The sequence below is a fragment of the Caretta caretta genome, chromosome 11 (genome assembly GCF_965140235.1).
Source record: "Caretta caretta isolate rCarCar2 chromosome 11, rCarCar1.hap1, whole genome shotgun sequence".
Classification (NCBI taxonomy): Eukaryota; Metazoa; Chordata; order Testudines; family Cheloniidae; genus Caretta; species Caretta caretta.
The window spans coordinates 61325051-61349241 of record NC_134216.1 but is presented as its reverse complement, the minus strand read 5'-3'; the positions used below and the strand labels follow the sequence as shown (position 1 = coordinate 61349241).

The window sequence follows — 24191 nt, the reverse complement described above, 5'->3', positions numbered from 1 at the left end:
CATAACAGTCCCAAATTGACCAAAGGAAGGGGGGTGACTCACTCGGGAGTCCAACAGATCCTTTGTTGTTGCCTAGGCCAGTGTCCTTTGTTCCTGTGAGGCTGGGCTGGGTTTGGTCTCATACATGCCCTGATGAGGTGTGAACTGCCTCTCTGCTCTTGGGGAGTTTTTGCCTGGGCTTGCTTTAAGCCACGAGGGCATATTTTCAGCCTCATAACTGTATAAATGAAATTACAACCTATAACACTACTGTTACGATTACTATAACAACAATGCTCAGTGCATCATGGGCCTTCCGAAGACACCCAGCATAACAAACTTTTCATTGGATACAATACAATCATTTTACAAGGATGAACATGGGGGTGCTGGGTGTTCCCCCGAGGTACAGAGCATCCCAACAGATATAACTATAACAATGTAATTGTAACACTCCATGTAGACCAGGGATCTCAAACTCAAATCACCATGAGGGCTACATGAGGACTAGTACATTAGCCCGAGGGCCACATCACTGACACTTTTTCATAAAAAGATACAAAAGTCTGCCCCCCCCCGCTCCACCCCTTCCATGAGGTCCCGCCCCTGCCCTGACCCCATTCCAACCCCTTCCCCCAAAGTCCCCGCCCCAACTCCGCCCCCTCCCTGCCCTTTATTCACACCCCTTCCCCAAATCCCCACCCCGGCCCTACCTCTTCTCTGCCTCCTCCCCAAGTGCGCCGCGTTCCCGCTCCCCCTCCCTCCCTCCTGGGAAGTCCTCAGTGCTGCCAAACAGCTGTTTGGCAGCAGGAAGCGCTGGGAAGTAGGCGGAGGAGCGGGGACGCAGCACGCTTGGGGTGGCAGAGGTGTGAGGGGAGTTATGGCAGGCTGCAGGAAATAACTCGGCAGGCCGCTTGTGTGAGACCCGTGATGTAGACAGTCTCATTCTGAAACAGGCAGTGTAGCCTCCTGTTTCAGTGGGTGCACTGTACTAAATTGTCGATTGGGCACCGACTACCTGTAGCAGCACCCTCTACCCTTGTACTGCAACCCTAATCCTGGCCTGGTGCAGAGGGATGATTCCTGGGAGTTGGGGCTGGAGAGTGAGATGTGGTATTCTTTGATTTTAGTAAGACTTTTGACACAGTCTGCATGACATTCTCATAAGCAAAGTAGGGAAATGTGGTGTAGATGAAATTACTATAAGGTGGGCTCACAACTGGTTGAAAGACCATACATAAAAAGTAGTTATCAATGGCTTGCTGTCAAATTGAGAGAGAATATCTAGTGGGGTGCCACGGGGGGTGGGGGTCAGTCCTGGGTCCAGTACTATTAGATATTTTCATTAATGACTTGGATAATAGAGTAGAAGAGAGTATGTTTATAAAATTTTCATATAACCCCAAGCTGGGAGGGGTTACAAGCATTTTAGAGAACAGATTTAAAATTCAAAATGACCTTGACAAATTGGAGAATTCGTCTGAAATCAACAAGATGAAATTCAGTAAAGACAAGTGCAAAGTACTTCACTTGGGAAGGAAAAATCAAATGCACAGCTACACAATGGGGAATAACTAGCTAGGTGGTAGGGCTGCTGAAAAGGATCTGGGGGCTATAGTGGATCACAAACTGAATATGAGTTGTCAATGTGCTAAAAAGCTGCAAAAAAGGCTACTATGATTCTGGGGTGTATTAACAGGCATGTAGTGTACAAGACACAAGATAATTGTCCCGCTCTACTTGGCACTGGTGAGGCCCCAGCTGGACTACTGTGTCCAGTTCTGGGCACCACAATTTAGGAAGGATTTGGACAAATTGGAAAGAGCCCAGCAGAGAGCAACAAAAATGATAAAAAGTTTACAAAACCTGACCTCTGAGGAAAGGTTGAAAAAACTGGGCATGTTTAGTCTTGAGAAAAGAAGATTGAGGGGCGACCTGATAAGTCTTCCAGTAAGTTACGGGTTGTTCTAAAGAGGATGGTGATCAATTAGTCTCCATGTCCACTGAAGGTAAGACAAGATGTTATGGGCTAAACCTGCAGCAAGGGAGATTTAGGTTAGATATTAGGAAAAACTTTCTAGCTATAAAGGTAGTTAAGCTCTGGAATAGGCTTCCAAGGGCAGTCATGGAGTCCCCATCATTAGAAGTTTTTAAAAACAAATTGGACAAACACCTGTCAGGGATGGTCTAGGTTTACTTGGTCGTGCCTAATTGCAGGGGGCTGGACTTGATGACTTCTCGAGGTCTCTTCCAGCCCTACTTTTCTCCTTTACAAAAACAGCAGAACATGAATTTACAAATTAAATATAGTCAGCATTTTTATTTTCATGGTAAAATATTCATACAGCACTGTCTAATATACCTAGCCACATAACCATTGCTAAAGTATTCTGTTACATATCAACATGTTTTTTTAAAGCCATAAGGGATAACATATGCACAACGTGATCTTTTCTTATAAGATGGAATGAAACTCACTTTTATAACTAATATATTTAAAAAATAATAGTCCCTATTAGTAAAGATAATTTGATAATTTAGGCAAATTTACTTTAAAAAGTCCTCTTTCTGTTGCTTCTAAGATGTTGTTTTTTTCTGAATTGCGTTGTTAGTCAAACTGATCCAGGTAACTGTAGAAAATCTCAAAATGGTGACGTGTAGAACAATACTATTGAAAAACAAAAATTTAAGAATATATTTTCCTTCTTTTCAGTTCTGTAGTGAATGTATTTTAACATCTCTCCTAGTTGGACAGTTGATGTTAATCTCAGTAACATGGTAACTAAATCCTTTTCTAGTGCAGATGCTACAAAAGAGAACTCATTTTTTTAGATTACATTTCTCCCGCTGAAGATAAGCTTTCAACCATATTTGTAATATTGTTTGACCATCAGCTCCTGTTATATTAAATGCAAACTTTATTTTAGCTTCTTTTCTCTCTTCTCAGTTTGTTTGCTTGTTCGTTCATTTATTTATTTATTTATTTTTTAGAGTTTGGATACAGACAAGCCCATGGAGCCAGTAAAGAAATCCCCTCTTCGCCAAGAAACCAATATTGCCAATTTCTCCTATCGCTTCTCCATGTACAATTTGAATGGTAAACAGAATTTTCTGAGACCCTCAATTTTTTCTCTAACATTGAATGAATATTTGTTTTATCAGAAAGCAGCCATTTTACAAAATGCTAAAATCCTACAGCATTAAAACATAGCATCCAGACATACTAGGGCATCATTTTCTAGTTTGCTTACATTGTATTATCCTGTTTATGCTGACACAGAATTCTTAGGGTCACAAACTGGATGTCTATCAGCAGCTATTATATGAGAATCAGAATCTACTTATTTGTAAAGAACAATTATTCTGATAATCTTTTTAATGAAAGAGTGAATTAATAAGTTTGTTCCTTAAGCCACATTAGATGAAAAGGGGAAAAAAATTCTAAATAAGATGGCACATGAAAGGGCAAATGTAGTAATTAGGTCCAATATTTAGGTTAAACAAAAAAGCTTTGTCAGTTTTTCATTATCTATGACTCTGGTAGTAGTACAGGAAACTTGCATTTTAAAAAAAATGGGTTTTGGTTTTCTAAGCAGTGTTGGAGATTTTGCCACATACCTTCTAATAAAATTAATGAAAAATGTGTAGGGATTACCTCTGCATTGCTTCAAAAATGTCAGCCAGGGTTTTTAACCAGACAGTTGCTCATTAAGCATTTCTGTACATTTGAAAGAGATTCACTGACCTCATAGGCTTCCATTACTGACACTCATGATGGCAAATGCAGCTCTGAAGTTAAATTAAATTTTAACGACTACTTTTTATTTTGAGCGTTGTAGATTCAGAATGGTGAAATTACTGTATTGTTTCTACTTTGTCCATTGCAAAGTGGCACTACTTGGAGAGCATGATTGAGAAATGGGTTAATCATGAGGAAGCTAATGCCTGTTGTTCCTTGCAGAAGCCCTGAATCAGGGGGATACTGTGGATCTGGATGCCCTCATGGCTGATCTTTGTTCCATAGAGCAGGAGCTCAGCAGCATTGGGTCACAGTCAGCAAACAGTGCTGCAATGAAACGTCTAGCCACAGAAACAAAAGTAGCTCAGAAACCACCTGCTGGTCGACTTTCCTCTAAACACAGCAGTATAAAAGGATCGTCCTCTTCGTCTGGTAGGGTAAATAAGCCTTCAAATGCCAACTTTTCCTTGGAGGACATCACTGCCCAGTTAGAGAAGGCTTCTCTGAGCATGGATGAAGCAGCCCAGCAATCTGTAATGGAAGATGCTAAACCTGTAGTTACTGCTCAGCACAGAAGGACAGCATCAGCTGGCACAGTGAGTGATGCTGAAGTGCGCTCCATCAGTAACTCATCCCGTTCCAGCATAACCTCTGCAGCATCCAGCATGGACTCCTTAGATATTGATAAAATGACAAGACCTCAGGAACTGGATTTGACACAGCAAGGCCAACCGATTACTGAGGTAGAGTCTCATAATTTCAATATAGGTTTTATTTACACTTTCTTTAAACTTTGTTTTACCTTTCTCTTTCAGTCCTACCCTAATGGGGCTTATGGCCATACATGTTCAATGTGGTATAGGGTGAGTGAGGGCTAGCTTTTTCTTAGATACAATGACATTGTTGGTTCTCTTGCTCTCTTTAAAAAAAGATTCCTTTCAAGCAAGGGTAAGGCTTTTTTTGCGGGTCTTCCCACCACCCTATCTATTCACATCTTAACATTTTCTGTATGTTTAAGATTAAAAAGTTACTAGGTTAAATGTTCAGGAATTCAGTACTGTTCTCTGGAGATGCACTTATAACTATTTTAAACCAGAGTTTTTGAAAAGTATTTGTGGGGAGATTAGTGGTGGCATGATAGATTTGGTCATCTCCTTCATGAAGAGCCTTTTCATTCTCTTTGTTGATAATGTTAATATATTTAAAACTAGTCAGATTGGTATACCCTTTAAGATGACATTGTCCAAAGACACATCCTTTGTGTTACTACTCAATTTCAAAAAAATTGGAGGAAAACATACACTATGCTATGAATTATTTTGGTTTTTATAAAGAAAGAGAAATAACATGCATAATTCAGATAATTCATTATAAATTTTACAGTATAACACAATATAGTACATTGCAAATTATGTGATAAATTCAAAGCTCAATAGTAAGAGATTATTCAGCATATGTGCTTGAAGTTCTTGCTGTTTTTATATATGGGTTATTTTTCTTCAGGCCTGAATTCTCCCTCAGTCTTCATAAAGTATTCCAGTTTGACATCTTCTTTATCTCATGACAAATCATTCTGCTGCTAGCTCGTAGGCAAAAAAAAATTTTTTTTGAAAGAATAGACAAGAAAAAGAGGATTCAGTATATACATGGCAACTTACCAAGGGCCTTTGAAATTTCATATTTACATCCCATTGTGCCATTGTAAGAATTTTTCTTTCAGGGATCTTAAATGCTGCATCATTTGCAGAACTAGAAATGATGATTGGATAGCCAAAATAAAGCCATACTTATACCGGCATGATACATATGGAAGAATGTCCTAGTGAATCAGAGGGCTTCAATAAGAAAGGATTACTCATGTTGTTTTGATGACATTGGAAACTACTACTGATAACCTGATTGTCATTCAGAAGTTTGCTGTGCTGATACACACACTTTTTAGTTTCCCATCTATTCAGAGGAGATAACGGGAACAAATAGGGCTTATTTTTATAGATAATTAACCCAGTTTGAATACTATACTATATTTCACTCCAGCTGAAGCAAAAGAATGACTCTTCCGACTGTAAGTATGAGGCAGAAATAGGTTTATCTATTGTAAAGGCTGAATGCTGTAGCTTGGACTGAAGATCATGAACTTCTCAAGGCCACATTTGTACTTAATATTTATGTAGAATGCTTAGAAAATAATGAACAGCTCATGTTGATTTTATTTATATAATTGGTACTCCCATCAGTGTCCTCTTAACTGGAGCTGTGCCTGTATGGGTTAAACAAAAAAAAGCAAGGTGTCTTTCTTGTAGCCTGAGCTGTAGTTTTCACTTATTAAGTGCTCTTCTAACTGTCTGCAAACCAATTGAGGCAGATCTGGGAGTTGGAGCCAATCTTCTCCTATCATTTATTCAGTGTATTACTGTTCTTGCATTTAGTTTGCTCTATATTTCTTTAGTATAATGAGGTTTCGTTAAGTTTAGTTTTGGACCTTTGGAGAGGGATAGAAACCTAATACCATCCTGAGCAAAGGTGAAACTTTGGGAAGACGTTTCCCTATACATGGAAGTTAAAATGAGTGTAGTTATCATTGCCTGTTCTCTCTTGGCTGCCTTGTACCTGAGTAAAGCTTCAGAAGTGTGTATGTGCAGAGTTTGAGGTCAGTTTTTTCAGTGAAACAGGCGCCAATAAGGTACTGAATATGAGCCTATCATTTTAAAAGAATAATAAAACCTGTCAGTCTGACCCATGAAATAGTTAATTTATTAATCCAGTAAATACTTTTTTGTAGTCAGATGTTTCAGACCTTCAAAAAACTTTTTAAAGATACTGAATTTTTATATTCACTTTCATTGAAGACTTTATTATCCTTTCCCCTACCCTCACCCAAAACACTTCAAAAATTCATCAACTTAATGCATGGCATTGCTTTATGCACAGTGAGTTATCTTGTGATTGGCCACAAAAGCACTGAAATAGGATGTTAAAAATGTGTAAATGGTTCTGTTCCTTTCTCTGTGTGTTTCTGCATATGTAGCTCTATGTAAATAGCACCTATGGCTCTAGTTCAGTCTGGGTAGACAAAGGTGGTACATAAACTGAATTTTTTTTGGTAGATGCGCATTGTATAGGAATAACTTAGATCCAGGATTTGTATGTAAACTTTTTAGTGACATGTATTTTCTGCTGCTGATTCAGCAGTTTGAGACTCTTGTCTCAGTCAGTTTTATCTTGCAAATGATATGCTGAAGCATCAGTCAGATTGCACCAAAAGTTTTGGCAAAGAAGACACAATCCTGCCCTCTGTCTTTCCCAGATTTTCTAGTTCTGGCTATGGAGTGAGTAACAGGCAGTCTACTGCTCCTTGATGACTTACATCTTTTTTTTCTTAATAGAAAAAAGGGTTAATCACAACAGATGGAAAGGTAGATAGAAGAGGTGGGGAGGAAATTGCTTTTTTGTGTGCATAAGTGTGTGTGGCAGATTATTCTAATCCATGATTACTGGGTTTGTTTTTCTTGACTGCTTTCACAACTCTGAACCATTGATTGCAAGTCTGAGAAACCTGAAAGCTATCATAGATGTGAGTATGAGCTGGCCTTGTAAACCATTCCCCTTTTTAACATGAGGAGACTGACTGCTTCTCATAAGAATGTGTCTGTTGTTTCTCTGCCCAGATAAATTGATAAGAATGCTCTCTTTGAGGAAGGTAACAAGGGTCTGTTAGTCATTTGAGATGAGTGTGTGAGCCAAATCCTGTTTCCTTTCTTTGGGGTAGTAGTAGCTACTTCCAATCCATTTAACAAGAATGCTTTGTTTTACTACACTTTTTGTCTGATCTGTGTTATCTCACTACGCTGAAGAAGTACCTGACTCCTCTGTTAGAGAGCTTGTCTTATTTCTGAAGAATCATTAATTAACTCTTTAGAAATAAATTCATTAGCTCAAGGGAATGTCTTCTGATCTGTTGAGAAAGAAAAACCAGATTCGGTTCTCCATCCATCTACTGACACATGTTCCTATGGGTAATGCCTAAGCACCCCCAAAATAAACTCCACAGTAGCCTGTGCTTGATTAAATCCATCCTCACAACTGAAAAAAGACAGTCATGATTCCCCCCAGAAAGAAATGTGCAGAGCTTTTGCAAAACTTGTCATTTTTCGTTTGGTGGCTCACTATCCAGGGAAGGCTGGGAGAGTTCCAGGCACTTTCCAAAAGAACTGCCTTTGTCCTTCCAAAAGGCGTATGTCCTGTGTAGTTTAGCACTTATTTTCATGACTTGGGCCATCTTAGCATCTCTTAATGAGGTGATTACTCTGGCTATACTTCTGGACATGGCGGAATCAAGCTTGTAGCCATTACAGTGTGGGTTGTCAGCCAGAAGACCTCAGATGATGAACCCTTAAAGGGTTCATCAAATTTTAGTGCCTTTTTGGCCAGTCATTAAAATCTTAAACTTCTTCTCTCCCATCTGGCCCTGTTACACATACAAGTAAAACTTTGGAACTTTTTCTGTTACAAACCAGGTGGAAACAGTTTTCTGGAGAGAAGAAAGGAAAAAAAAAACCCAAATCCTGTCCTTCTGTCCAGTTGCACTTGAAGGAAAAGGCTGGAGCACACAGCTTTCAGAGATTCCTTGATAGAAAGGACAGTTTTAAACAACCACTACTGTACTGACTGCCCTAACTAGTTGAACTAAAAGGGAAAGGTATCTCCTGTAGGATTTGGAAAAGGTCTCTTGGTATCTGCACAAAGTTACTTCCCATTCCCTTACTTAAATTTAAGATTTTCTTCAAAGACCCTGCTGCCTAAATCTCTCTCTGCTGTGGCTGTATTCTAAGCTCTTGCTTATAGTGAAAATGATAGGTTTCAGAGTAGCAGCTGTGTTAGTCTGTATTCGCAAAAACAAAAGGAGTACTTGTGGCACCTTAGAGACTAACAAATTTATTTGAGCATAAGCTTTCGTGAGCTACAGCTCACTTCATCGGATGCATCATTGAGAGAATTGAGTGGATCTGGAAGCAAAATTTTTGCCCTTAATATTCTCCTTGGACAAAGTCCCTAAGTGGCCCCTCCTTACCAAATCCTTTGTTAGGCAGGTTGTCCTTATGTGGAACCTTGAGTTTAGTCTTTTACTCTGCTTTATCTCCCTTTTGACCTTCTATGTCCCTAAGGCTGCCAACCTTTGAAATCTTTTTCTTTGCTACAGTAGTTTCTATAAGAAGGGTCAATGGCTTGGCAGCTCTGCCCTTTTGACATCCTTTGCTGCTGCACAAGACAAGGAGAGTGGTTTTAAGAAATTTGTCTTTTTTCCCCTCCCCTAGGTTTTATTGGAATAATGAGAGAAGGAGAATGACAAAACCGGGTAACACTAAATGAAAACACCCACTCTTGATCTGAAATTCTGTCAGAAGAAAATTAGGGTGTTCAGTTATTCACCTTAGAGGCCTAGGAAAGGTAAAGCCTCTAAAGGTACCTTGACTTGAGAGTAATGGGAAATTCTGTTTGCCCATAGATTCCCAATGGGTTGTAACCACTTCTTGGGTAGAGAGAAGGGAAGCCTTCGTGAAACGTTTGCAATGAAGCAGTTTGGTTTTCCGTAAATTATTTCACAAATCATTCCTTGGTTAATACTTGCAGCTCAGATGATATTGCAGTTTGATTGGTACTTCTCCCTTTTACTTATGTAATGAGTTACTGACCCAAAAGATTTAGTCTGAACTTTGAGATGCAAAAACATAATTTATGGGTAAAGCTTCTAATTTAATAATAGTATTAATAAAGGGAAGGAAAGTAGATCATGATTTGACTAAATCTGTCCCCCTAGAGAGGATTTCTTGCAATGAGCTCTTTATAGGGCAGCAGTAGAGGGAAGGAGGTAAATTGGGGGGTGGGAGGAAGAGAGGGAGAGAGAAGAGAAGAACCTCAGGCATGCCCACCCAGCTAGTTTTTGTATCTGACTTTTTGTGAAAAGATCCATTCATGGCCAGTCATTGTTGGGGTACTGTGTATACTCAATGAAGGGGTTGCAGATAATTTTGAAGTCTGCCATTTGGTTTCTGGCACATAAATGGCATTTTTTTCTAATGTGATAGTTCTTAAAATCTGTAATTCAGTTTGTGTGACAGGAGGAGACTCTGGCTTCCATACCATGATAGTACATCACTTAGCAATAGGTAGTTCCAGTTAACTGAATTTGATTTTGTACTTGTTCATCTTTATCACAGTTAATTCATGCGATTAACTTAAAAAAAAAAATTAATACGCTATTAATCGCACTGTTAAATAATAGAACACCAATTGAAATTTATTAAATATTTTGGATATTTTTCTACATTTTCAAATATATCTCTTTCAATTACAACACAGAATACAAAGTGTACAGTGCTCACTTTATATTTTGATTACAAATATTTGCACTGTAAAAATGATAAACAAAAGAAATAGTATTTTTCAATTCACTTCCTACAAGTAGTGTAGTGCAATCTCTTTATCATGAAAGTTCAACTTACAAATGTAGGGTTTTTTGTTACATAACTGCACACAAAAACTAAACAATGTAAAACCTTAGCGCCTACGAGTCCACTCAGTCCTACTTCTTGTTCAGCCTATTGCTAAGAGAAACAAGTTTGTTTACATTTAAAGGAGATCATGCTGCCCACTTCTTAATTACAATGTTACTTGAAAGTGAGAACAGGCATTCACATGGCACTGTTGTAGCTGGCATTGCAAGATATTTACGTGCCAGATGCGGTAAAGATTCATATGCCTCTTCATGCTTCAGCCATCATTCCAGAGGACATTCTTCCATGCTGATGACTCTTGTTCAGAAAAATAATGCCTTAATTAAATTTGTGACTAAACTCTTTGGGGAAGAATTGTATGTTTCCTGCTCAGTTTAACCCACATTCTGCCATATATTTCATCTTATAGCAGTCTCGGATGATGACCCAGCACATGTTGTTCATTTTAAGGACACTTTCACTGTAAATTTGACAAAATGCAAAGAAGATACCAGTGTGAAATTTCTAAAGATAGCTACATCACTCAACCCAAGATTTAAGAATCTGAAGTGCCTTCCAAAATCTGAGAGGAATGAGGTGTGGAGCATGCTTTCAGAAGTCTTAAAAGAGCAACACTCTGATGTGGAAACTACAGAACCCGAACCACCAAAAATTAAATCAACCTTCTGCTGGTGGCATCTTTCTCAGATGATGAAAATAAACATGCGTCGGTCCGCACTGCTTTGGATCCTTATCAAGCAGAACCCGTCATGAGCATGGATGCATGTCCTCTGGAATGGTGACTGAATCATGCAGAGACATATGAATCTTTAGTGCATTTGGCACATAAATATCTTGCAACACCGGCTACAACAGTGCCATGCAAACGCCTGATCTCACTTTCAGGTGACGTCGTAAGCCAGAAGCAGGCAGCATTATCTTCTGCAAATGTGAACAAACCTGTTTGTCTGCGTGATATGGCTGAACAAGAAGTAGGACTGCATGGACTTAAAGGCTCTAAAGTTTTACATTGTTTTATTTTTGAATGCAGTGGTTTTTTTTACATAATTCTACATTTATAAGCTCAACTTTCAAGATAGAGATTGCACTACAGTACTTGCCGTAGGTGAATTGAAAAATACTATTGGTTTTTTACAGTGCAAGTATTTGTAATCAAAAATACAAAATGAGCACTGTACACTTTGTATTCTGTGTTGTAATTGAAATCAATATATTTGAAAATGTAGAAAACATTCAAAAATATTTAAATAAATGGTATTCTATTATTGTTTAACAGCGCGATTAATCATTTTAATCGCGTGACAGCCCTAATTTAAACTGATCTAAGAGATGTAAGATGTAGAAATCAGGACAAAGAAATTGTAGGCATTGCACTGGAATTAACTCAGCATAGTTAGTACAAAGATAGTGGAGCTTTGGGGGCACATTTCAAAACTTAAATCAGACTATGAGGTGTTAAATGTACAGGCCCCAAAAAAACAGATTAAGTGTAAAATTACACTGTAAGGTGGTGGTGATGTTAAGAATTAAAATAAACATAAGTAAGGAAATTCAGAGTTAGGCTCCCTCAGCAACTGTACCTTAGTTCTTTTGTTGGTTTGTATGATGGCCATCATTAAATTAACACCTATAGTAGCTGACACTGATAACAAAAGCTTCCCAGTCCTTAGAATAGTTGTGAGATCTCACATATCTCTGTATGTTAACTTGCTAAATGTTTATATGGTTACAACTAACATATTGTATATTAATATATTTAACTATATTCATATATAGAAAGACAAATGTTGACTGTGGACCATCTACAATAAGCAATTCTCTCTTTCAAAATAGACCTGGATCATTGAACTTCATTATATTTTAGGGTTTTTTTGTAAAATATGTGCTCTACTTCAAACAGGAATTAATTCAGAGAAATCATATGGCTTGCATTATGCTGGAGGTCAGACTGAATGATTGCATTGGTCCCTTCTGGCGTTATAATCCATGAATCTATTAATTTATTCTTGTGATGACTTAAAACAAGTCTGGCCTATTTAATCTTTAGGTTGAGCACTTTTTAACATGGGGGAGTATTGGCTTTAGTGTGTGTATTTGGGAGCCTATGTTCTGTTCCTTATGTTCTATGAATTGTGTGTGGTTAACACGTATAAAGGATATAAGCAGCTATGTGTAGTCATGACTTGCACCAATCAGGGACTGGGACTTTAACTTTGAGATTTCAAATGAAATGCGTTCTTTGCCAGTTATTTTAAGGCATTCCAATTGTTGGCCACAGGCCTTCGTGGCATGTGGTTGCTTCCAATTACCCTTTCTTTAGTCTGTAAAATTTAGCAAATGGAAAGAATTAATAAATATGAGACTTAACCATGGTTGTTAACACAGCTCCTTCCCCACTTTTTTTGAACAGTTCATCACAAGTGATATTTCTGACTTCCAAAAAAAAAAGTAACAGTAAAGGAAAATTCTGTAAATCCATCATCCTGAAGCTGGTTTTCAGCTTTTTTGGCAGCACAAGTATCAGCAGTCCAGTTATTAAAATGTTTCTGAAATACAAATCATAACTTGCCAAATCTTATGGAGTTATTCAAAATATCTTAAAGATAAACTTATCAATTTGTAATTTTTAGGAACTTGTTTGTTTATGCATTGCAATATTCATCTGCATTAGCCACTCCCATAAGTGGTTTGTGTATAAGACTAGTACGGCATTCTGTTTGTATGATGTACTATAGCTACAAGGTAGTCTGTAATAGAAGGCTTTTTTGGAGAATATTGGTTGTTTTTACTGCGTGGTTTTTATAAAAAGGAAAGTGAGATGAACTGTGGGGAGGGATTGGGAGAACTTTGGAATGGAAAATCCTAGAAAACTAAAACTCCAGTCTGTTTGCAAATCAATTTTATCATTTGTTTAGTTAACTTATTACTTCGTTGCAAACATTTGTGGAAATAGTATCAACTTCTTTGGTGCACAGTGCTGGAAGCCTACATGCACTTTCTCACTTCCAGCCATTTAATGAATAGTTTTGTAGTTAATTGCTGAAATATCCTGACATTTCAGTTAATATAGTTTTCTTGGTTAATATGTAACCTGTTATAGTTATAACCTGTTATAGTGTTAAAGTTATTTAAAATCAACATGTTATTGTTACTGCGTTTCCATGCCTGCAGCCATGACACTTTATGGTATGTCTTCAGATCACACAAGCTAGGAAAGCTTAGATTGGGTCAGTGTTTAGACTGGAAACCGCCATGGAAAACCTACTTGATGTAGAGAACTGTTCTTGACCATTCAATAAGTGACATTCTTCCCTCTGAGACAGAACTGAACCAATTCCCTAATCATAGTTTTAGGATGTTCTGTGCTAATGTTTAAATTAAAATTAAAAACGAATGTCTTGTCTGTCACAACTGGCTGGTTAAATTGACAGTAATGAAGGAATTTGTTGTTTGACTAGTAGAATAGAAATTTTTAAAATGTATGGTGTTGCTACTACAGCCATATATTCATTGCATTCAGTTTTAGGGCTATGTGTTGTCTCCCCGATCCCTCTGTGAGTTTAAAGTAATATGTTTTGAAGGCAAACATGGTAGACTGTTTCCTTTCCACCTTAACTTTTCTTAAAGCTATAAAAAGCAAACACAAGGAGCAGTAGGAGAGAGGGAGATAAAAATATATTCATTCTTAAAAGTACTGGCTAAGTACTGCACTTTCTATCAGAAACTTAAGTGGCTTGAAAATAGAAGATGAACTCATTCCACTAAAACAGAAGAGAAAACTGTGTGTATGATAGGAAAAAAACCTAAAATTTTCCACTATGACCAGTTATTATCTGAATCTATTTCTTAAGAAGCCTTACCAATAGCCCCTTGCAGATTACTCATATTGGTATGAAGATGTCTGTCTACCCAGATAGTTACATAACCCTCAGCACTGTACTCCTCCCAAAATTTAAATAGGATCTGAGAAGTTCCAATGGCCAACGCTGTATCCTTCTAGGAAGAAGAGGCTTAACTCAAGACTCCAACCTTCACTGAGCTGGTCAAATGATGGCCTGTCTCCTGATCTATGGAAGGGGTATGAACACTTTCCAATAGCAGTCAGGTGAACTAGAACCTCCTTGAAGTGTTTGGGCCTTGGTCCATGCATCCATGTGCTTTTTCTGATTAGAGCTGCTGATAACAATAGACTAATCAGAGTTTACTGTTGATACCACAGCTGTCCCCAGTAAAGTGATCTTTCTAAGTCTTTCAACACTTCACTCCTTCACATGTCCCCATGAGACAAATCAGTTTCCCTTTCCCCTTCCTCAAATGTCCATTAATGAAGAAGACCAGTATGGAACTGTGCACTCCAGTAGGAAAATATAAATAGCCCTTTCCACCTCCACCTCTCCCCCTTGTATTCCCCCACACACACACACACGCACATTCAATAGGTACAGATGCATAATATATACTGTACCATTAATACGGACAAACTAAGGGCATGTGTACATGGTGGAGTGATGTGCACTCTGGGGATGTACTTTTTGTTGCGCATTAATTGATACTGTTTCAAACAGCATTACATTAAAGAGTACTAGAAAACTTTTAGTGCCCACAAGCGAGATCTGAATGGACCAATTAATGCACAACATGTTAGTGCACTTAGAAATCACTTTCCTGTAGTGTAAAAAGAAAAGGAGTACTTCTGGCATCTTAGAGACTAACAAATTTATTTGAGCATAAGCTTTCGTGAGCTACAGCTCACTTCATCGGATGCATGCAGTGGAAAATACAATGGGGAGATTTATATACACAGAGAATATGAAACAATGGGTGTTACCATACACACTGTAACAAGAGTGATCAGGTAAGGTGAGCTATAACCAGCAGGAGAACGGGGTGGGGGGAGAAACCTTTTGTAGTGATAATCAAGGTGGGCCATTTCCAGCAGTTGACAAGAACGTGTGAGAAACAGTGGTACCTTACTGTGTAGACAAGCCATAAGAAAATAATTGAACAAGAATTCAAATATTCATAGAACCCTGTTAAAACCTCTAAATTAATAACTTCGTAAGAAAATCTGCACAACTCATACTTAAGAGGAGACAGGTTTGTGCCAAGGAACTGAATCTGAACTGAGAAACAGAAAAATGGGTTTGTGATGTAGTGTTATGCTGCAGTGTTCAGAAGTTTTCTCTCGGAAGCACCCAACTCCCAATGAAAATCTCTCCCTAAAAGCTGTGATGAATTAGTATGGGAGCTTATAAATAATATATGATCACAGAATATTTTTCTGTTTTGTAAACCAGTTTCTTGTCCTCCTGATACTGAGATAATTAAATGTTAAAGTGCAGGGATTCATATTGGAGAAGAGAGGGGATGAGAGATACAACATCTGTGTAAAATTAGCAAGATTACTTGTTTGGCCATACTTGGCCCAAAAACACATTTGGAACAGCTGACCAAAATTAGGAACACAGCAGCATTCAATGGAGTTGTAAAATGTGAAAGGAATTTCTGTAGTTTTCTTTAATAAATCAAATACTGTTACAACTTACAGAAATGCAAACTGGGGCTTTTTGTGGGTTATAGAGGAGCTTGACACTGTGGAGTGAGACTTACTGAAGGGACAGTTGACAATTGGAGGCTATCATTTATTCTTGAGTTGCTGCTGAGTCATTCTTGCATGTGATATTGGTTAATTTTTACCGAGTTGGATAAGGATTGGATGTGACTGGTTATGAATAAAACAAAAACAGCCTTCCATTTTAGTTTAACGTGGTGTTAGGTTTAGATTTGTAGTTAGTTAAAGGGGGGAAATGTACTGCTATAAGTGGCATTATTTTCTGTGTTTGGGGTTAGAATATTTGGGGGGAGGTATGACGAAAGGTGCAAAGGAGAGAATACATCTTAGTTCACAAACCCATAGCTATTTACTACTGTGTATTATCTGAGTCTGGTTTCTTCTTAATCAGTTTCAGTGTAGCTGAAAAATGGGTAAAGTTAACATATTACATGAAAATAAACAAATATACTCATCAGAAATTGGTTACTAGGAAAGAAAATAGCCTAGAATGTAATACACAAACAAATTGTGTATTTTTTTTGTAGGTGGAAGGGGAAAATAAGAATATATTCTTATCCCTAAAAAGTATTGATGGCTGTTGCAAAACAGGGTGGGAACAGGGATGTTGCATGTTTCTTGATATGTTTGTTTTCACTTCTCTTTCTTTTACTGGTTCACATCACTGCTCATTCCCACTCTTCCTGCATGATAATAAACGGTGCCTTTTCCTCTTCTTTCTTTTTCTTTCATTTTCCCACTACTCCTCCTCCCCAATTCCTTCATTTTCACAGCATAATGTTTCTGTGGGACATCCCATCAGGCAGTCCAAGCGTCACATTGACTTCACAGAAGAAGAGGCTGAGCTGACGCCTGTAAGTTATGACGTGTCTGTCTGTGTCTCTCCTTTTTGTGTGCCTGTGGCTATACCAGTGTCCCTTGTAATTAGAAACTGCATCAGTGATTTGAGCCTTAGCCATTAACACCTCAGCAATGGAGACTGTAGTGAGCCTGTATCATAACCTGTAGCTTTTTGCAGACTTCCTTACAGTTGATCTTTCCCTATCCTCTAGCAATTACTTCCCAAATGTACTAGTTTGAGTAAGCTATTTACACTCTAATTAAAACAGCGTGTTAAGCCTGATTGCTGATAGCAAAGCTTCAGCCCTTCCAAGGGAAGGGTGCAATAGGAGATTTCTCCACTAGGTGCGTTCTATGATTTATTATACCACCTCACTTTTATCCAGTGCTTTCCATCCATAGATCTCAAAGAGCTTTACAAAGGAGGTCAATGGCATTGTTCTGGTTTTACAGGTGGGGATGCTAAGGTTGTGGAGGTGAAGTGACTTGCCCAAGGTCACCCAGCAGGCTAGTGGCAGAACCAGGTCTAAAATCTTCAGTATTTATTTATAACACTAGAATAAAAGTATAAAAACTCAATTTGGTAGGCAAGTCTTTTGTCTACAGAATTTAATGTATTTAAACTTATTTACATTTTTTAGTCTTTCAAATTAGACTTATTTTTCTTCAAAAGTACGATGTAATTTTGAATCTTAAAAACTAGAGTTTGAAGACTAGGAAATACTATTACAATTTGAAATTACAGTACAGTGACCTTTACATGGAATTTTCAAGAGTGTCAAAATGTGGGTTTTTCTTATCAGATGTCACTGTTTCTGGTCACATCCCCTTTCTAAATTTTTGTCACCGAGAATAGATATAATTTAAAAATGGAATTGTAAAACATCTTTCTAGTTCTTACAATGAATTTGTAAAGCATAAGTTGCACAACAATGCCCTCAGCTGGCTAAATTAGGCAAACGGTTTAGTATTCATAATATATTTTAATAGGGCTTGATAAACCAAGAGAGTCTCATGAAAATAGAATATTATTTAGATTCAATACATAGGTTTTCTGCTTTAGTCATAAAAGTAAAGTTAAAAAAACCCAAAATCCGAAACCTGATCAGTCATGTTAGTCTTTGGAAAAACTTCTGGTGAAAAACCATTTATTCATAACCCAGTGTTTTACATGGATGTTTTTCAGGATTCTTCCTTTTAGTAAAGTCATTGTAGAAGATAAGTTAGACAAGAGCACAGCAAATGTAGATATCCTAGTAATAGATGAATTTCTATATAAAAGGAATTAATCAGTCAACTGGATAATGGCATACAATACTCCTGTTTTATTATTTTCCATATGTATAGAATAATTACTCTGTGAATAGAAAAGGAGTACTTGTGGCACCTTAGAGACTAACCAATTTATTTGAGCATAAGCTTTCGTGAGCTACAGCTTACTTCATCAGATGCATCCGATGAAGTGAGCTGTAGCTCACGAAAGCTTATGCTCAAATAAATTGGTTAGTCTCTAAGGTGCCACAAGTACTCCTTTTCTTTTTGCGAATACAGACTAACACGGCTGTTACTCTGAAACCTGTACTCTGTGAATGAAAATATACAGAAAAACCTGTATGGGTTTTCTCCTTGCAACACTAAGTAGGAACTTTTCTGTGTTAGTTATTTGGTTTTTGTTGTTGTTCTTGCTGGTCATTCTTTCTTACATCTGTATATTGACTTAGTTCTTATTTTTTAAACATCTGATTAATGGCTTTACTGTTACTGTTTGTTCATGCAAAATTTGTGATTAGGTTTTTTTTGTCTACAATATTTGTGATCTTTGTCATTGGTAAATGTCTTTTGCTGTGATGTGCTGTTGTTTTCCATCTGTCTAAGTAATGGACCAAGAGCAAACGGACCAAGTGCAGTAAGATTACGGAATGGCTGGGCAGAGTGTAGCCTTAAACATCTTTTATGATTTTTTATAGTGTATTTGAAAAAATTGCTTTGTAAATTTCAATAGTTTTATGTTGTCATTGCAGTATATTTCTGTAGACTTGAATGAAGTAGCACTGACTGAATTTTAAAGGAAAAAGTTTAGTGGGGACCTCATCCATTTACAATGTAGATGACTTCATAAGAAATGTAGCAAGATGTTCTGCTGTTACTGAGATCCACACATTTTCCATGTACTGGGGTGAATCATTCCATAAAGAGAGCCTTAAAAGGATATTGTCTGTGAAACTTCGAACAGGCATTAGATATAGATTAAATCTACTCTGTAACAGAAAGCTAAGAATAGCAAGTTAAAGAGTAAGTTCTTAAGCAATGTCAGAAGATTTTTGGGGGGGAATAATTGTGAAATTTGCATCAAACTGTTAATATTTACGTAATGTCTATAGTGACAGTATAAAGAATATGTAAACTTATCTGTTTACAGTAGTATAGTATTTTAATATTTGGATAATGTAAAGGCTATAAATCTGTCAAATAATACATAATTAGATATATCAGATGTACTTAAGGATCATAATTTAACATAAGTTTTTCTAGGTATATTCCACCTTTTTCTGAATGGAGAGATTGCTCCATATAGTATCCTTCAAGTTTCTAACTTCAAAGGAGCAACCTCCTTAGATAAAGGAACTGATGTGAAATAAGCAACTCATTTGCATTCAGTAAGGTTGGGCAATGCACTTAAGCCCTAGTTAACTGGGTTTTCATGTCTAATAGTAGTGTGTACGTAGGCTTGGAAGGATTTGTTTTTTGTCGGTAAATGTCAATTTCAATGAAAAAGTATTTCCATTGATGATCATTGAAATTTACTTATGGGCAAAGTAAGAAAAATGGTGCTTGACAATTCTAGTGTTTGATTTTAAGGATATTTACTTTTTGGACAGGTGATGTTGGCAATTTGTGATTTAACGGTTATAAAGCTATAACTTTCTGAATCTCAATGCCTACGGTCATTAAATAATTGTGAGACCTCCCATGCCCCCCATTGTCTGATTTTTTTTTCCCAGTGGTTTCCCGCAATTCTGAAAATTTAAATAGATAAAAATTGGGATAAAAAGCTTAAAAGCCATAATTTTGCACAGCTGTGAAAGTTTAAATAGATAAAAATAGAAAAAAAATGCTTAAAAATAAATATCGATATCTATTGAAATTATTAAAAAAAAATAATTCTGCCAATCTTAAGTGTATGGCATGTTGTGTAGTAACTCTGAGCATCATATTCTCGCAAGATGCTATATTTTATGTGCATATTTTAAAAGCAGTTTTTTCCTAAAGAATTCAGTTTGTAAATAAACAGGTTGATGGACAGATTTTTGTCTATATGTATAAATTTGCAACCCAGGATGCACGTTTTAGACATGTGACTGGGAAGAAGTAATCCATTCCATTACTGTGTGAAACACTTCAGTGCGTGTTGGAATTTCATGCAGCCTTTCTCTTTTTTTTTTTGACTTGAAGTTTGTTCCTCTCTTGAGCACTACCAACCTCAGGAATTAAAAACAGTCCATTGAGTTTATTAAAAAGGAAACTGCAATTCTTTGTGAAAGGGGAGGGGAAACTGTTTGGTTTGGGATATTCAAAAGATTTTCTGCTGTAGTTCAATACACTTCAACACAGCACTTTCCAGTGATCATCATCATGCTATGTGCGAGTCCTCTGAGTCCATCTGTTTTATCTTGTCCAACAAAGACTTTCTTACAATTTTGTGTCTCATGTTTATTTTTGGGAAAGCTAAAGCTCTTACTAGAATCTTCAAAAGTCTTAGATGATTCATAAATATCCGTTTGAGACAGATGGGAGTGTCTTTTTTTTTGTTTATAAATTGAGATTAATATAAATATTTGCAGTCTCAGTCTGAGCTGTTCTTTGTTTATAGCAAAGAAAAAATGTGAAGCAGACCAACTCCATTCCTTTCTTTCAAATAGGTTAAGACTACCAAATTGTAACTGAGTATTTCGCTACCGTGGAAGGAGAAATTGTCAATACCAGTACGCAGGCAAAAGATTTGTGGTACAGCTAATAATGTCACTTGACATGTACATTAGTTTTAATTACATTCTTACAAGAAAACATTGACTGAAATGGTACATATGACCTTTTATCTTATTTAGCTGTCAAGTACATGTAAACAGTAGGGTGGAAGTGTTTTGTATAGAAGTTGATACTCTAAATGCTTGAAAACGTGCTTGGTCATACTGCTCTATAGTTATAAATGTTTGCAGTATTTGTGAACAGGAGCAAATAGACTTGTAGCATTGAAATCTCTTCTTAGAATAGCATAAACGTCCAGTGTTTGTGTGGAGGGCTCTTTGAAAATATTATTAAATGCTATACATAACAGCTGGTCCATGAACCTCTCTTGGTATTTAGGCTTGAAGATAATGGATGTGTCCCTTCCTTTCAAGGAAGGAAGGAATGCAGGAAATCTTTTGAAGTCCTAAAAGTAATTTGGAACAAAATACATATGCCATGTTTTTATGAACATCAAGACAAGCTGTTTTTATTGAATGAACTAGATGTGAAAAGTAATATACATTTTAAAAATATTTATTGAAATTAAAAGGAACTTAATGTCCATTTTATTCAAATTTAGCTTTTGTCATCACAACATAACATACACATATTACATAAAACCTGTGGTAATTCATAGAATGTGTTGTGTTAACACATTTGCGTGCTTAAATCTTTTTTTTTTTCTGCTTGTGTTTGAGATTAAAGTTTAATTTTGGTAGAGTTAAAGAGGTATCCCCTATTTCTGTATTTGTTTGATTTTCAGTTCTTTGGATTAGATTTGCAGTTCAAGGATTATTATGCATGTGATAGCTTGCAATGTTTTTCAGTTTTGTAATTTTAAGGGTTGTTGTGAAGGATATGGATTAGGTTTTTATAAATCTTTTATCGGATGAGACTATTTGGTCAGAGAATCTTGGTTTTGATTTGAATAATTTTTGATACAGTGTTCATTTTATGATATCTAAGTGCAACTTGTAAAGTTACAACTTGAAAAAATTGAAATACTATTATTAACAAAAAACTTAATGTAGCTTGAATTGCCTGTTCAGATACATTATTTTTATATATATATATATATATTCATTTTGTACATTTTCTGTTTGTAATTTCACCCTTTGTTTTCTTCTCACCATATATTTCCCTTTGCATCTATCTCTGGCCTTTTAAAATAAATTTTAAAAAAGGAAAGTATTTAAAAATAGTTTGACAATTTATTCTTTACTGTGCAAAACCACTCAAACATAGTGAGTTCCTTTTGTGTGTGTTGTGAACATGGTCCCTGAAAAGAGAGTGCTTTTGGTAAGAAGATCAGCTACAAGAATATATAATGCTGACTAGTAAAATCAGTCTTCTTTCCTTCATTCTACGCTAAATGTTTTTGCCTTTTCTGTGATGACCAAAACAAGCTACATTGGACTGCTTACACTAATTGTGATGAGACCACACCTGGAAACTTTTTGTGAAGAAATCCTGCAGTGAGATCCTTGCAGAAAGCAGTCACAGCCCTCATCAAGCTCCCCCAGCAGGATACTCACTAAGTTGCTGTTTGGATTCTACCACACTGGACCCCTGTACTCTTAATCCTCTTGAGTCTGAGCATAGTCCAAGCACTGCCTCTGGCTCTGGGTGTTTAGGCATACGCTCAGGATACAGATCCTTTGCCTAGCACCCCTTCGGAGACCCTGCAGTCCAACCGCCCAGGCCCTGAAACTGGTGCTGGCACCTCCAGACTCTTCAGTAGCTTAAGCATACCCCTTACCAAGACCTCCCACCTTGTGCCCACTCAGGTTTTCAGTTCACCTCTTCAAGGACATTGGATAGTTGAAGCAAATAGACTTTGCAACGGGATTTCAAAAGCAAACATTCATTAGTTTAGACAGCACAAGAAATACTCAGAACCAGAAAAAACAATAAAACCACTCCCTGCCTCATTTCCTCACTGCTCTTGAACGTTCTTTGAGATTTGGTCAGAGTCTAAGGTATCCAGGATCCTTCCTCTCTTCTGCACATGGCTTCCAAATCATGGAATCTGTATGACCTCTGCGTTATGACCCTGTCTCTTATAACTTTCAGTTCCCTTCCTTAGGTGACTTCTGGATTAACCTTGTCAGGCGATGTAAGTCCTCCACCAGATGACCCATTGCTTAGTTGCCAGCCAGCTAACTTGTAGAACCAGTCTTTTTGATTTGTCCACCTCTTTAGCATATCTATTGTATTGCCCAGGTGGATTTATTCACATGCCAATATGTCTCGATAGTCCTTTCACCCAACCCCGATATGGCAAATTGACACACACACAGGTGCATTGATCACCCATTCCTCACTCCCAGTGGGTGTCTCTGAAAAGAAGTTAACCTGTTGAGATCAGGTAACAAGCAGCACAAGACTGAACAACTAAACTGAGTCACACATTTTATAAAAATAATGCAGTAATCTCCCACATTGTTCACAGAAGCTAGTTCACCTACTTACACCTTTATGGTGTATAGTAGTTGACATAAGAGTTCGCTGACTCTCTAAAACTGCTTCACTGAAAGCATGGAATATTTGAAAACATGGAGTATTTGAATATTTGCAAATAGCTAATTTTATGAGTTTCGTCTAGTGCATCAGCAGGATGAAGTTCTTCAAGAACTTTCCCACTCTTTCCATTGCATGTAGGATTTAATAGCTTTATTTTATAAAAGAACTTGGGAAAGAGAGGTTAAGAAAATTCAGTCCAAGTAAAGTCAAGATCAGATGTCTTTAAAGAAAAGATGGTGTTTCAGAATGTTTCCCTATAAATAAATCAAGTAGAGGGATTCTAGCCATGTGTACAATGTGTGTACAATTTTTGGCTTGAATAAATACTTTGTGAAAGAAGCTGGGCTAGAAATATCTGATCATTTTACCTATTTAGCAAACTCTGTGGACACTCTGCTTGACTTGGTCTTGATTACATATATGTGCATAAGTCATGTATGTATTGACTGGAAAACATTAATTATTTGAGTATTCTAGAGATAGCTGTGCAAATGGCATAACTAAAGTAGAATGGAATGTCTTCTAATGCAGTACTTTCGCTCCCTTACTCCCCTGCTAGAAGGACCCTTTTCTCCTAACCGTGCTCTGTTCTTTATTTTAATGGGAGGATAAATGTTGCAGGGAGGTTGGGGGTTGTCTTTAAATTAACCATTTTTCTTAATCATCTCAAAGACTGTTTCAAGCCTTTTTAATTTTTAGTGTCCAATGGTATGCTACCTGATTGCAGTATTACAGACCTTACCCTTAAGGGAAAGAAGTGTGCTTTTTTTATTCGACAAACAGTGGAAAATGTCTTTTAGTTATGGGAAACTGATTGGCCGTCGATGCTATGAATCAATGAATCAGCTATCACAGCAGGAAAAAAATGTAGTGGAACACAGGATTTTATTGGCCACCTGGCAAACACTAAATATGGTTACATTAAGGAATACTATATTGTGTCTTTTTTACTATTTTGTCTAAATATAATTTTTAGACTCTAAAAGCAGTCAGGTAGAATTTACTTCCACTGGCT

At 37.1% G+C, this 24191-nt stretch overlaps 1 protein-coding gene across 7 annotated transcripts in view; it reads left to right on the top strand.

Annotated features, from left to right (window-relative positions):
- Window positions 1-24191, top strand: part of RAPH1 (Ras association (RalGDS/AF-6) and pleckstrin homology domains 1) — a 166104-nt gene that overhangs the window by 86586 nt on the left and 55327 nt on the right. For 5 of the 7 annotated variants that reach the window (XM_048870478.2, XM_075118091.1, XM_075118090.1 and 2 more), the window contains 3 exons: window positions 2971-3076; window positions 3941-4461; window positions 16579-16659. In XM_048870478.2, the coding sequence (XP_048726435.1) occupies window positions 2971-3076; window positions 3941-4461; window positions 16579-16659 (708 nt within the window). The remainder of the gene's footprint in view (window positions 1-2970; window positions 3077-3940; window positions 4462-16578; window positions 16660-24191) is intronic. The other 2 variants (XM_075118093.1, XM_075118092.1) reach the window with 1 other exon arrangement.